This window comes from Dysidea avara, chromosome 4 (assembly GCF_963678975.1).
Source record: "Dysidea avara chromosome 4, odDysAvar1.4, whole genome shotgun sequence".
NCBI lineage: Eukaryota > Metazoa > Porifera > Demospongiae > Dictyoceratida > Dysideidae > Dysidea > Dysidea avara.
The window spans coordinates 38,817,759-38,833,529 of NC_089275.1; the positions used below are offsets into that span (position 1 = coordinate 38,817,759).

At 37.7% G+C, this 15,771-nt stretch overlaps 1 protein-coding gene across 2 annotated transcripts; it reads left to right on the forward strand.

The window, feature by feature from the left end:
- Positions 1-7: 7 nt before the first annotated feature.
- LOC136252060 (daf-12-interacting protein 1-like) lies at positions 8-13,792 on the forward strand. 2 transcript variants are annotated; one of them, XM_066044412.1, is made up of 9 exons: positions 8-151; positions 1,097-1,613; positions 1,961-2,088; positions 3,229-3,353; positions 4,673-4,763; positions 5,535-5,696; positions 6,018-6,086; positions 10,724-12,544; positions 13,461-13,792. In XM_066044412.1, exons 1-9 carry the CDS (start codon positions 101-103, stop codon positions 13,545-13,547), a joined length of 3,051 nt encoding a protein of 1,016 aa, XP_065900484.1. In that variant the 5' UTR covers positions 8-100; the 3' UTR covers positions 13,548-13,792. The 2 variants fall into 2 exon arrangements, with proteins under 2 accessions (XP_065900484.1, XP_065900486.1); XM_066044414.1 differs by having other exon boundaries at positions 1,118-1,613.
- The last annotated feature ends 1,979 nt before the right edge of the window (positions 13,793-15,771 follow it).

Genomic DNA, 15,771 nt, shown 5'->3' on the forward strand with positions numbered 1-15,771 from the left:
TTGTCAATCCATTTAAAGCACATCATAGTGACACGCTTAGCAACCGTATGCCAAATCCAAACAAACCTCTCGCGGATCTTATCGCGGATTGCTTCAAGTGATGTTACAACTACAGTCATCCAGAAATAAGGCCCTACAAGAATGGAGAAAGGTAAGAAACTTTGTGCATTGCAAAAGTCTGTTAAAACTGTGCCAATCGGTGCGTGGGGGGGAACGATGACGAATTAGAGCGTCTGGGTGGCATAAAAGACTTTTCCTTTGACTGTCCATGCCATTTTGAAGGTGATAACTTCCAGCAAACAGATTTTAAACTCATAACTTGTATTGTGGCCAATAAACTCTAGCTTGTCAAACTTGTCCTGTGTGTATGTTGTCTTTATGTGTGTGGGGAGCACGTTTGCAGGCTATAGCCTTCTGTGTACCCATGTATTTTGACAAAAATTGATAATCTATTTACGTACCTACGTAATTCATGTTGTGCTCGACACATCCTAGTCTCACACCCAGACCTTTTGTATTTGGGTGGGGCCTTTTCCCCTCCTCCCAAATACAAAAGGGAAAAAAGTGGTCTGGGTACAAGACTACACATACCCAGGAAAGGTGGGGGCTGTTTGACAAATCAGCCCCCTCACAATATATGGACAACTAGGCTTCATGCCTCTAGAATAATTATGTTTACCTGTACAGTACTACCGATAGTCCTGTAGAACCATCTGCAACCGAGATCAAGAGGTAAAATTAGCACTGAATCAAGTGATCAAGATGTCGATCCTAGAAAGTGGTAGCTCGCAAAAATAAAACATGAGAATTTACAAAAATGTGCACTAAATATCAAGCAATCAAGGATGTTTTTAAGGCGAAATCAAGTGATCAAGGTATATTTTCATCAATCAAAATCCTTGATCCCAGTCACAGATGGCTCTACAGGACTATTGCTAGTGACCACTCCTTGCAGTACTTATCCAGGTGACAAATCTCTACCTTCTTCCCGAGTGGGACACAACACAATGTTTAGGTGTACTGTTAATTGTGTGGTATTATAAATGCCAAATAGTACCATGGTTACTTAAGCAATTGATATATTTGGTACTCACAGAAGCAAACTAACTTTCTACAGAGGAACAAGTTGGCACTAAAGCAAAACACTAAACAGTCTTCCCTCAAGAACGATGGTGATATCAAGAAGCCCAACATTAAGGCAAGGAAGCCACCTACCCCCAGGCCACCTGCAACAAGCAAAACAACAAGAGGGGATAACCCCAAGCGTCATCGTGCTCCAGCAAATGAAGATAGTGTAGTCATAAGTAAGAGTGCCCTCGATGATTTGCTCAAGCAATTAGTGGATGCCAAACAAGCTGCAACTGTCTTACCACCAATAAACAATACTGGGATTGTTTCTGCTGTGGATGTACACCAGGATGGTAACAATGAAGCTTTAACTGGTCATGACAAAACTACTGCTCCAGTTAGAAAGGATCAAAGGCAGCACCCCCAACAGATTAACAAGCATGTTGATTTAGATCATTCTGATATTCCCGGACTTTCTTCACTAAAGTCACCTCCCAGTAGCCATGTGGAGCCTGCAGTTACTGAAACAACTTTCCATACTTCAGGTAAGCACAGTGTTTGTACCACTGCTGTGTATAGCCTATAACCACAATACCGTAATTATTATGTACTGTATGTATATTGAGGGACTTTAAATTTTTATTTGCTTTTGAAAATGTCTGAAAATTGTGGCCCGTATTTGCTCACTAGCTGGCAAATGTAAACTTTTTGTTCACTATTGTACAGCATCTACCATGTACATACACACACACACACACACACACACACACACACACTGGTGTACAATGATGTTCAACTTTTCAATATGCAAAAAAATTGTAACATGACTTTCATATACATAAGAAATTGTGGTGGTAATAAACCTTGTGCTACATGATGGACCTCTCAACAGATCTTCGTGATAAAAGTAGGACCAGAAAGTCCACGGATGTTGAGCATGTCTACTTTCCCTTTGGTCGACCTGGTGGAGGAGCTCCAAATAAACCCCGCCATCCCAACTTTGTTGAATCAAATTATGAGGTACTATACATAAGCTATGCATTTAATTGTATGCATTAGTTGGGATTAAAATTGTATCCCAGTAATGAAGTGTTCCAGCTAATTAGTAGTTGCATTGAAATGTCAGTGACCATGTCAAGTTGATCCCAAACATAGCTAAGGTGTATTTCATGACCTCATTAATAAGACTACCTCATCATAGTGACCGGTCTCAAACACAGCTAAAAGATTCTGTAACATTTTTAGTAGATCAAGCAATACTACAAATGCAAATTTCCAGATCTTGTGTAACTGTATCCATGACTTATTATATTTTTTTTAGGAATCAGCTCAGCATGAACGAACCATAATAAAGTCATGAAGTACACCTTTGCTATGTTTAGGACCTACTTAATATGGTCAATATAATGAGGTGGTCTTATTAATGAGGTCATGAAGTACACCTTTGCTATGTTTGGGACCTGCTTAACATGGTCACTACAATGAGGTGGTCTTATTAATGAGGTCATGAAGTACACCTTGACCATGTAGGCTCCGAGGTGCACTTCATGACCACATTAATAAGACAACCTCATTATAGCAACCACGTCAAGTAGGTCCCAAACATACCGTATATCAAAAATATTTTTAGGAGGGAAATTTTTGCTGATTTTGTGGTTTTGGGGGTTATCAGTGAAAACTTTATAATTGAAATATCTAGCTCACCCTCAAAGTATTTAGGCTGTACAGTAGCTAAGATGTACTTCATGACCTCATTAATAAGACCACCTCATTATAGTGACCATGTAAAGTAGGTCCCAAACATACACAGCTACTATAGTGAGGTCCACTTATTACTAAGGTCATGACGTACATCTTATCTATATTTGGGTCCTACGTACTTGACATGTTCACTATAATGAAGCAGTCTAACAAGTGAGGTAATGAAATACATCTGTGTTTTGGACCTACCCAACCCAGACATTATAATGGACTGTGTCCTTGTCATGATGTACAACCTACAATATATCAACAAGGTCTTACGTATGTAGAGGTGGCCCCACTAAATAAGCGGTTTTACTATAATTATTGTAATCATTTGTGTGCATTGCTTTGTATAGGTGTGTGTGTGTGCATATGTATATTCCCTATTGAAATTGACCCTGTAATGTTTTCTATTAGATTCATGCCACTAATCAAGACATGAGCTCACAGCACTTGGACAAAGTTCAGCAGTCAAAGACAATAACTTCTGATATATACTCTCCTCAGGGCTCAACAAACACCAGTCCTAGAAAATACACTGAGTAAGTGATGATATAATGTATCAATCTATCCACCAAGAGTTCCATGGAACCCTCCTTTTGAGAAGAGCTTTGGTCACTTTTTTGGCTAACATTTGGTGATCAGGTTATGAATTACTTATTGCACAACTTTTAGTCCTCAGATCACTTGCATTTGTCACAAACCCATCTTGAAACTGGATCCAGTCTCAATAAACGTATCCATCAAGTGCCTCTAAAAATAATTTTTGACGTGTTGATTTTCAGCTTTTATTGTATCTGCTTTGTTAAGGCTTCAAATCTTTCAGCAAATGGTATTGTGAAACAATGTTGAGGAGTGATTTTTACTATTAGCAATGAGTTTAAATTATGGGAGGAAATGGATGATTTTGTGTGCTGTCAAACTTCCACACTAAAAAGGCCTTTGATGGCTACATTAAATGTTAATCTAAAGCCTATGTACACTCCCTGTATGTACAACTTATGCCTTCCCAGATGTTGTGCGTACACACATGCACACTTCAACTAGTATAGAAACAGGAGCTCATAAGTGCTGCAAGGCGTTTATAAGCTCCTGATAGAAATAATCACCTACAGCTTGTTATAGTCATGGCGGCCTGGTCACAGTGTGTACATGTAGGCCACTCCATGCTTGTTTACAGAAAAATTATATTGTCACCATTACTTTTGCTCATCTGTATACATTGCATGATGTTGGCTACATTACAGGTACAGTACATATGTATATTTTATAATAGAATGTATGCATGTATAATGTGAATGCATATACTTTATACGTATATGTACATACATAAAATGATCACATATTGTTTACCAGTACCCTGGTAATTCCACCATACTAGCAGAATAAAACATGTTTATATTAATCTGTATTATTTTTGTATGTTCAACCAAATGTACCTGTACATTGTGCTTTACAGATTTGTGAAAGATACTGTAAGACTAATACTGTAATTTATCCTTGCTCTTGGTGTCCCTCTATACATATGTATGTAGTTACACTGTAAAGCATTCATGAGTACTACAAACTATTAATTTGAAACTTATGTAATCAGGTGTTCTTTGTAAACTAAGAGGGTGTCAGGGGTGTCTTTAAGATGAGTTCCACGTTAGTTTACAAGTGTTTTGCTGTAATTTCACTGCTTATAAAATATACATATGTTCATCAATGTATGTCAATTTCTGCAGACATACGTAGCAATGATCATAATAAAAAGTTGGTTATTTGTGCCTTCAAGAATTGTTGTTTACACTATAATACTTGTGATTGCACGCCTTTGCTTAGTGTACACGTGTATTATGTCAGTGTGTTCTCACTATAGTATTAGTCCTACTCATGCTAAAAGTGTTTATCTTGAGCAGTGGCAGATTGAGGAGAGAGAATCAAAGCGACGAAAGGGGCTTGAACACTATGTAAGTGAGAATTACAGACCACACTGTATTATGTTTGGCTCTAGTCAATGCTCACTGTATGTTACAAAGTCTAAACATCTTGGGGTGGTAAAATACTAAAATAGAAGAGAGACTGTGTGACTTTGTGTTGCATTTGTATGTGTGTGTGTGTGTCCTGGCTGTGACACCAGATGCAAGTATGTAGCAGAACACTTGGCCTAGTATTTGCAAGGGTCCAGGTTCAATGCTAACTGATGCCCAGTTACTGATGTTGTTTCTTTAAGCAATACACTTTACTCACAATGCTCCGCTTTGTTCGACCGTACAATTAATGACAGCTTGGTGTTACTATAGCTAGGGAAACAACTGTGACATTATTTACTGGCCATATCTCACTTAACAGGTAAAATTCTGTTGGGACTTCTCTGTGACTCATGCATACATGTAATGTACAGTGTGTACGTTGACTGTAGTACTATGTGCTGTACACCTAAATTTTACAGTTTCAAATAAACAAGTTGTTGAGGCCAGGGTCAGATAACCCAATATCTGCCCTAACAATGCAACACAGCACTCCACTATGCCAATACATTCAACCAATAAAATGTTTATTCTGTCACTGTAATAGAGTCTAATAGAACATACGCCTTTTGATAAAGAACTAAACAATCACTCCTATTGTTAGAATGATCAAGGGTTCGATCAAACGAAATTTGCAAGTTTACTGTACACACATACACACACACATGTATAACATGTGATCATTTAACAACACATTCTGGTGTACCATAGGAACACATAAAGGCTCAGGTAGCAGAGAAGGAGCGGAAGAAGGAAGAGATCAGAATGAAGAAAGCTCTTGAAGAGAGACAAGAGGAAGAGAGACTAGCTAGACAGAGAGAAAGGTTACAGAGAGAATACCAAGAGGAACAGGAACGGATTAGAAGAAAAGAGGTGTGTGCATTGTGAATATACGTATCTTTAGTCATACTGTAGTTTTCTACTAAGTCTTAAAAAGTCATTAGTATCAAAAAGGTATACTTGTATTTCTCTGTGGTGATTTTGTAGTAGTTTCAGGCTGGTAACTACACCTGTACTAAGTATGTGTGTATTATATAGTAATCAGAATGTCTTTTTGTTTATAGTCTTAAAGTGAATAATTATGTCTCACTTGACTGGTTAATGTCTTAGCACATTTTATAAACATGCAACTCTGGTAGTTAGATGTGCATTACAACCACTCTTTGTAACTTGCTGTGTTACATATACTTACAGGAAGATGTGGCTAGAAGAAATGCTCATTTGTACCAGAAAATACAAGAAGCAGAAAGTGGTGCTTTTGACGTAAGCTAACTGCATGTACACACATACGTGCCATAAATACAGTAAATACAGTACATGCGTATGTCTTAAAACCATCACACAGATATCACACACGATGAAAATCACCTTTACAGAATAGTCTTACTCCATTCAACATCAAATATAGCATTAAAACCATGAAAATACCTGTACTCACAGGCATCTGGATATAGAATTTTTAAAAAGATCATCAAAACCTCGTAATTTAGTCTGTATTTTTGTCTGACCACAGTCACAAGGCTAAACGCCAAATGAAGGCAACAACAAACTCTCACAGGAGGGATGTGCCTTTTGTGGTTCCAATGAATATCTGCCTTTTATGTTCAATGGCCATCTTCTTCCTCATGCCAGTAAAAACTAAGGTGTTAATTTTCTATTATAACATCTTTCCTTGAAGGAGCATATTTCAGACCTCGATTTAATTCTTAAGGTGCCTAAATGTCCTCACATATTCACAGTTGTAATGGTGTACAGTCAAATTGTACAAACATGAGCTGGGAGTGGGGAGTACTTTGCACTGCAAGAATTGGAATAGGGTGTTTCTATTGGGGTAGGTAAAAACAGGGGACCCAGGGACCCACAAAAATCCAACTCTTCTTGGAACTTTTTACACTTTACAGTATTCTATACTTGTACTAGATACCTCTGCAAGCAGTCGTGCATGGCCAATCCACTTTTCCCTAATCTTTCCCCCCCTCACAGCATCTCACACGATGTTTACACCAATTAGAAATTATAAGCACCTCTGAAAAGTGTCTGAAGCTGACTGCATTAATTACAGGTCACTCGCTATTTTCCCAGAGTATTTGTTTGCACAATGTTTCTAAACTTTAGTAGCTAGGTGACATAATAGACTAGCATGCTCATTGTGCAGCAGGCGAACAATTACCAGCTAAGCCAAGCTAAGCAAGTTCCAGCAGCTCTTCATATGTCATGATGCATTTGCACAATGTTCCTAAACTACTCTAGTAGCTAGGCGGCATAATAGACTAGTATGCTTACTGTGCAGCAGGCAGTGGCCTATAAATGCAGTCAGCTTCAGACACTTTTTAGAGGCGCTTATAATTTCTAATTGGTGTAAACATCGTGCGAGATGCCGCAAGGGGAGAAAAAAGTGGATTGGCCATGCAAGACTACAGGTACCTAGTACAAGTATGGAATATTGTGAGGTGTATAAAATTCCAAGCAGAGTTGGATTTCCGTAGGTCCCCGGATCCCCTGGTCCCTGTTCCACTGTTTTTACCTACCCTTTCTATTGTGCTCCCTTTATGCATGCCATGATTGAAAGTTATGAGGTTAAAGATGCAACCACATAGCTGCAGCATATCACCAGTCTGTTGTCAGCTGCTGGTAATAGTAAACAAAGGAAAAGAGGCATTGAAAAATCCTTGGGTTGAGAAAATGTGGTATCTCCTAGCAACAAAGTGACAGTTATTGTTAACACTAAAACAAACATGTACACATTACCCTTTATCAATGGCGGATCCAGGATGAGGCATTTGGGGCAAATGCCCCCCTCCTCCCTCACCTTGTGGAGGAACCATATACTTTTGAACTTTGTCAGGCCAAGATCAGCTTATAAAATTCACAAAAATATGCACATTTTACTATCATTTATTACAAATTCACCTGAAACCAAAGTGAAACTAACTATGAAAATGTCACCCAGCACCTTCGTGCATACTAAGCGCCTCTAAAAATAATTATCGTGTTGCTGTGTTTAAGACATTCAGAGCCTTTTAACAGCTTTTAAGACTTCACAACCATCTGCAAAGGCCAAAATAGTAAAAATCAACAGTGAGAGACTATGTGTATTATTTGCTGCTTCAGAAATGCAGCTACATACTAAACAAGAGAATCTGGGTCTCCTCAACCACCTACAGCTTGGCCTGTTTGTACCCCTCCCCTTGTCAGGTCCTGGATCTGCCCCTGTTTATGGTATCACTATTACTTTGTTCAAGGACATCTGTGTCCCCTCAAATCTCATTATGATCAGACATCATGCCATAAGTACAGATTTTGTCTGCCAACCTGATATTTATACATACGTCACAAAACTATTTGATGTGCTTGACTGACCTTATAAACGATTGCACCATGCCCCTTAAATAACCAGAACGTACCACGACACCTCTACTGAGGTACACCCCTTAACAATCTAGTTTTGTAATAAACAAGGTACCACGCCCCCAACTTAATCTACAAGATATCCCAATACAGTTGAGCAATCACACCAACATGGGCATTACATAGGTCTACAGTGTACGTATGCTCTAACGAAAAAGTTTTAACAAACTAGTGCAATAAACAATTAGTCATTAAAAATGAGTAAGATTCCAGCAGTAAACTAAAGTAGTGAAACAAGAGATGATAGTAGCTACGAGAAAAAATCCCTATTTGCATTGTAGTGATGTGGAAAATCTGCTTCTTATCACCGCAATCCTACTTCATTTTTAAATTAATGCTTTTTATTGAATCATTGCAAGAATCAGCCATTTTCACACATTCCTCAAATTCCATTTATTGCTTCACTGTTAAGCTGCACAAATAAATTTTTTGCTGTTATAAGTTTAGTCACTTTAGTTCTACAACTCCAAGACTAATGCATCATAAAAGGATGAAACTTTGGCTGTCCACTTCTTGCAACAATATAGCAAATAAATTACAGGTGCTTATTATAATGGAGCTTTAAATCCATCAAGGTATAGTGTTTTCCCAAGACAGGCCATTCCTGCAAAAAAAATTGGCAACAGTAAAAGCTGCATCATAAATAAATGCTCATAACTCATGTCCATTTTACTCTACAACTACAAACTAAAGATTTCTTACTCTCCACGAACAGGAAAATCTGATGGTATATAGCTTTGAACTGTAGTTTCAGTGCATACTGAAGTGATTAAAATCTGAGTATTTTGCGCACATATTTTTACTCCAGTTTATTTCAAAAGCAGTTGGTTTTGTTACATACTACACATATGCAATATACTGTAGGACTGCAATAGCAGACATTCACGTATCTGTAGTCATATCCTATGCAGAGACAAATACAACAGTCAGTCACTGGACATTTGCCGTCCAAATAGCCTCTGTGCCTAACCATAGCTCAGTTTGCTCAGACATAATATCCTAGCTATCGGGATCGATTAAAACCCAGAATATGGAATAACGGAACAGCGGGATTACGGAATAAGCATTCTTAACATTATACGTTTATTTATACCATCTATAACGTTTACACAATACTTACCTTGTAGCAACTCCCCCGAGAATGCAACCATGATGGCAGGCAGATCCTCAGGGTGGTCTTTAAATAGAATATGCACAAAACTAACCACTCTATAATAATGTAACTAAGCTAAACTACTTTCTAATACACTTTGCTACATAATCGCTACAAAACTATTAAGTTCTTTCTGCTACACTTGCTACTACCAGCTATCACACTAGTAGCTGCCTGAATTTATTAGAGTCACGAGGTGTAAAATGATGGGAGCTTAAAACAGCACTTAACCCTTCAAATTTCGTTTTAAACTCGTTTGGTGATACATAACTAACAAAGTTGAGGAAGGTTAGCTAAAGTAGACCATTTCAAGGTAGATTGTTGGGGGTGGAATCTTTTGTCACTAATTAATTCGGGCAGTTACTCGTGTATGATAGCTGGAATAAGCAAGTGTAGCAAATAGTTTTGTAGCCATTATGTAGCAAAGTGTATTAGAAAGTAGTTTAGCTTAGTTAGGCTATTCTAGAGTGGTTAGTTTTGTACATATTCTATTTAAAGATTGCTCTGAGGATCGACGTAGTGCTGCCTGCCATCATAATTGCATTCTCGGCAGAATTGCTACGAGGTGTGTATTGTATAAATGCTATAGATGGTATAAATAATCGTAAAATGTTAAGAATCCTTATTCCATATTCCGGGTTTTAATGAATCCCCTAGCTATCAAAAGAAAAGGGATGGAGCCTAAGGAATACAGTTTATCTGTTTGGTTTATGGCTTGTACTGCTTATCATAACTACTACTTGGTTGCTAGGAGACATTACATTCTTACAACCCAAGGGGGGTGGTCATGAATGTACGTACTAGACCTACTCCCATTCAATTAGCAATGTTACAGTAGAGCAATGAATGATGTGAACAGTAGATACCAGAATTATTGACCATGTGCAATCTAACTCTTAGTTGAAATGTCTCACTCTGTCCTACCACGACCAATCAAGCCTGCACATGACAGGACATTATGACCAGTTTATTGCAAAATGTTATATTTGTCTCTGATCCTATGTATGCATCAGTATGTGCACATATGTACAAAGCATAATATAGTGAAACTGTGGCTATCCACAATTCAATCATCCATTTCTCCACCTGGACACCATGGTGCTACATTTTATATCATACAGTTGTACATTTGTATGTTCTATTAGAGTAGTTTAGATACACGTACAATCTCACATACTTTTTTACTACTTGACGCTGCCTAGTTACAACTAGCATCACATTTATTGCATGTGAAAAGTGGATTCAGCGTATGTTGATTATGAAAACAAGTTACTTATTGTACAGTGTATATAAGTCAACTACATACATATATTATTAGATCTTTTTCCTTTGTATGTAGGCCAAACAGAAATCCAAGTTAGCCCCAAGGTTTAGTCATGGCCACAACATCAGTGTACCCAAAATATACGAGGAGCAATATTCTGACTATGAATCAGGGACTGATGACCCGGACAGCAGGACAAATCTTGACCAATTTAAAGTCCGTCTTTCATTTGATTCAGCCCTCAGAAGTCCTTCAATGTGTAATGTAGTTGATAGCACTCATGAGCAAGACGTTTCTACTTCACCAAGAAAGCATGTTGCTAAATTCAAATCTAAGTCACCCCAGAAGCAAAATATTAAGTTAGCTGTTAGTGAAACAAAAGACAAGAAAGTAACACAGGGCACTAGGCATCGTGGCTTATCTAAAGACAAGAGTATTGCTGATAAGCAAGGTGATCAAGATGTAGCAAAGAGAATCAAGCAAGAAAAGCGGAAAAGCATGATACCAATATCAAAAGAGCACATAAAGAAAGCCACCCACCAAACTGAAAAGGATAAGGTTGATACTAATGCTAGATCAAATTGTGCCATTAAGAAACACAGAAAAGAAATGGCTGGAGACAATGTAGTGACGCAGCAAAGGAGGCAAAAGGTATCCAAGATAAAGGCCGAGACATCTAACACTAGTGTGGACACTTTTGCTACTCAGAGCAGTACTCACATAAGACCTGACTCCCCACCTGTGCCAACGTTAGCAAAGAAGCTTGCCAACTCTGCGGCTAGTAGCTCAGGTCAATCAACAGATGGTGGTAGCATAAAATCTCCAACTATTCTCTCTAAGAGAACTCAGCGAAAAGTTGCCAGAAGACTTGATTATAAGGAGTTGCCATCTAAACCAAAGCCAAATTCTGTGGTTAGAATGCAACAGCAACAACAGCTACAAGAACCATTGAATCAACAGCATGAATACTTACGAAGGCCTTCTAACTCTCCACCTGTCCCTGCATTAGCTAAGAAACTTCAGACCCATCAACTTCATAAGGAATCCTCTGTTGATTTTGATGATAACAAAAGACCTGTACTACCACCAATAACAGGTCAAAATGATTCAGGCCCCAACAACATAGAATTAGATGAGAATACTGTACCAATGCAAGCAAATAGAAGACCACAGCCAGTATTACCTCCTGTTGGCAAAACTGACCAAGTTCCGGTTGAGTTTAAATCATATTCACCTCCAGTTCCTGCCTTAGCAAAGCGATTGAGTCAGCAGATATCACACAGTCATGGTAATCACAGTTCGAATGTTACATCCAACAATGAAGGAAATAGGTTTACATCATCAGAACTGCACTCTGACAGTAGGTTTACTTACTTTTCTGAACCAGATACAAACCTGACTGCTGGGAACAATCCGTACTACAGCGCACAGCCTCTACAGCAAGTTGTATATGTGCCAGTGTCACCTCAACACTTCTCTGCCATGTATTCTCAGTCTGCAGTGAACTCTATAAATTTTCAAGGTCCCCAACCAGGAGTACCTGTGCCTCCTCAAATAATGTCACCAATTCCAATCATGATGTCCCCACAGACTCTATCCCCTGTTCACTCACATTACTCACAAAGCTCTGGAGTTACTGTTGGAATGAGCAAACCAGCTGACAACACTGTTCAGTCTCCACACATAGAAGTATCCAACAGTAATATTGAACAGTCAAATGTAACAATTCAACAACATGATAGTAGAACATTAGGACATGATGAACCACCATTAGTTGTTACTACACAGGAACATCAAACACATTTACAAGGACGCTCCAGTCCTGTTCATTCTCCTACGTCCCAGTCATCACAGGAGAAGGAAGCTGTACTACAACATTTAGCTCTTATGAAGAAGGTACGTGTGCTTGTGTTTTGTGGTGGACTGCATTTGTGTCATTCAGTATTGTATATTTTTATGCAAAAGTACATAAACACATGCATGTATTTACTTACATACCTATATGACCATCTCAGTAAAAACTCACCTAGTTTGCAATCTTCTTTTCATTGTCTACAATGTTCAAAGAATGGGTTACCAAAGTTTCATGGTGAGTGGTTTTGAACTAGCATTAAAGAGTAGGAAGAGCAAAGATATCAATGTGTGCGTCAATTATAGTGAAAATATACTGAAAATAATCTACACGTGCTTACATTCAAAGCCATAACATCTTTTTTAATTGATCTACATGCAATGATGGAATTTGACATAAAATGTATGCCATGAATTGGCAAATTGGCCAAGGTATAGTTTTGGCTCTGTATTCACTTGTGCATACAAGTGTGAAGGTGTTTTAAGCAAAGAAATGATAATGATTTTGTTTACATCTGCCTCATGCATTGTAAATGCATGCGTGTGGCATGCATATCGTTGGAGCTACAAAGATGTTCAAAGTTTCTGTGAGCAGGCAAGTGTGATGGTAGTTTGAGACTTGCTTCCCTGAGTCATGGCTCGATCGAAACTTACTTCTTTAAAGTATGTGCAATTTCATCTATTTTTTAAAAGCACGTTTGTGCAAACTATGCGGGTTTTTACTGAGACAGTCGCATACGTACATACATGCACACATACACACATGCATACATACGTACGTACATACGTACATACATACATACATACATACATACATACATACATACATACATACATGCATACACACATACGTACATACATGCTGCTACAGGTATGCACGTTTGATGCGTAGGTATACATGTTGCAATGCTGTTGTAGACAAGAGGCATATGTAATACTTTATTTTTTTCCCATTCTTTAGCGTTTGTTGGCACAGCAGCAAAGTATTACAAAGAAGCAATCATCATTTACATCACAACCGGATGATAAACAACCACCATCACTATAAACCCAGCTATCCCAACCCTTCAAATACATGAGAAATATTTTTGAAGAAAATTGAGTTTTCAATTGTGTTACATGTACATATACGGTATATGAAGTGTTCTATACTGTGGTAGCTGCTGTGTTTATTATTATGGTGAATTTTTACAACACAGTAATTTTCTTCATATTTGCTAAACATATTAATAATTATTATGTATGAATAACTCTTTGTGGTAATTACCAAATAATACAACTTGTAATACTGTATGTAGATGCTTGATAGCAGGCGCTTCGTGTAATAAGAGGTTCCATCAAAATACCGGTAGCACTCACAAATTAAACTAACTAGAAATCACTGCTGTAAAACAGGATGTTTTCATTTATTGTGGTAAGATTCTCAAATTTCACAATTGTGACTGGACCTGTGAAAAATAGGGTATGTGGGCACATAAAATTTTCCAAGTTTCCATTGTCAATAACTTTTTGTACCATCTGATATTGCTATGGCCTCAGCATGTATTAGTGCTTTATAATAAAAGTTGCAGAGTGCAAATATTCTGTTCCTGTACTGAGATATGTCATGTTGGGTGTAGTTTGTGTCCACACACCCCTGGCAAGCCTGTTCACAATGTTGTGAAAACCGTTTGTGCACAGACATGCAAAGATTCAGTGATCTTATGACTAATCCGTACCATAACTTTAATGACAATAGAAGTTAGGCTGATGGGTCTATAGTTTGATGGGAGTCACTTGTCATCCTTGTGCACAGGCACTATATTTGCAGTGACCCAATCAAGAGGCCTAGGTAAGCAGCCCGATGCATAAACAATTTGGACAGTGGTACACCAATAAAATTAACGGCGTTTTTTACCAAGAAAAAGTAGGTATGGACCGAGTTTGGTCAACTCCTGGTTGCATCTTCAAGTGTAAAGGGGTATAGAAGATTACAAGGTTACTGAAGATTTACCAAAACCATAAAGATCTTCAACTGAAAAAACTGATTTAAAGTACTGGTTGAAAACATCTGTCTTGGTTATCTTATCATCTAAACATCTGCCTTGGTGAAATCATCTATAACATCTCCAGGAGCAGACTAAAGGATTACAGTGATGATGGAATTATATACCCACCTCCAGAATTGCATCCTACCTGGTCAAGTTGTGAACAGGTTACTCACTTGTCTATATTCACGTTGAAGGTGAATATCTGTAGGATCGCATTTCATTGCATGATAGAGTTTTCTTTTTCAATGCATAGTATCAATATGGAACCAATGCTTTACTTGATGCCTTTTCCCTAGGAACAGCTGAGTCCATTGCAGAAGGAAACAGGTCCTTCCACATGGACCACAACACTATAATATTATCACCAGAAAAATCAATAACATCTCAACTGAAAATAATACTGTTCAAAATCAACTCTCTTATAGTTGTATAGATACTAGATATTAGAGGATAGGATAGACAGGAAACAGCTGCAATGATCAGTGTTAATGTCAGTCATTTTTAATGATGATGTGTGTGTGTACCGGATCATTAATATTACATCATTGCAGCCATTTCTTGGCTGCCATTTTGATTTCACAACTTTTTCACCCTGGCCTTTATGGAGGGCAGCTCTCTTGTTTCAAAGCTAGTCTGTTTTGGTATAGATTAATTTTTTATTGCTGAAGATGGTTTTAATAAGGAATTCTCTTGTATTTGTTCTTTAGCATAATAATAATTATAAAACATTTCTATATATACATGCAATATAGCTAGCTACACCTAATAATTATTATGTACACGTCTCCAGCAGTAAAACAAAAAGAATTAAACAAAATAAAATAAAGTATATCAAAAACTTTTGAATTTAAAAACTAAAATAGGGATCTATACTACAGAAAGCACTGAAAAAAGGGTTGTCTTACTTGTCTAGCTAAAATGGTGGTATCTTATCACATCAACAATATGATAGATAATCCCTGCTTGTGGTGGGGTGCCATAATGAAACAAAACATAGATACTAGCACTCCACCACATGCTGTAGGGATTACCTGTCATATTGTTTGACAGTGATATTATCACCATTTTTAGCTAGACAACCCTTGTTTCATAGTGATTTTTGTAGCATACGTATATCACTACTTTAGTTTTTTTTGTATCTACTAGTTTTCTACTGCTGGAAAATTCTCTTGTATTTGTTCTTAGCATTATATACATACATACAATAATAGCTAGCTACACATACACCATGCAACATGTCTG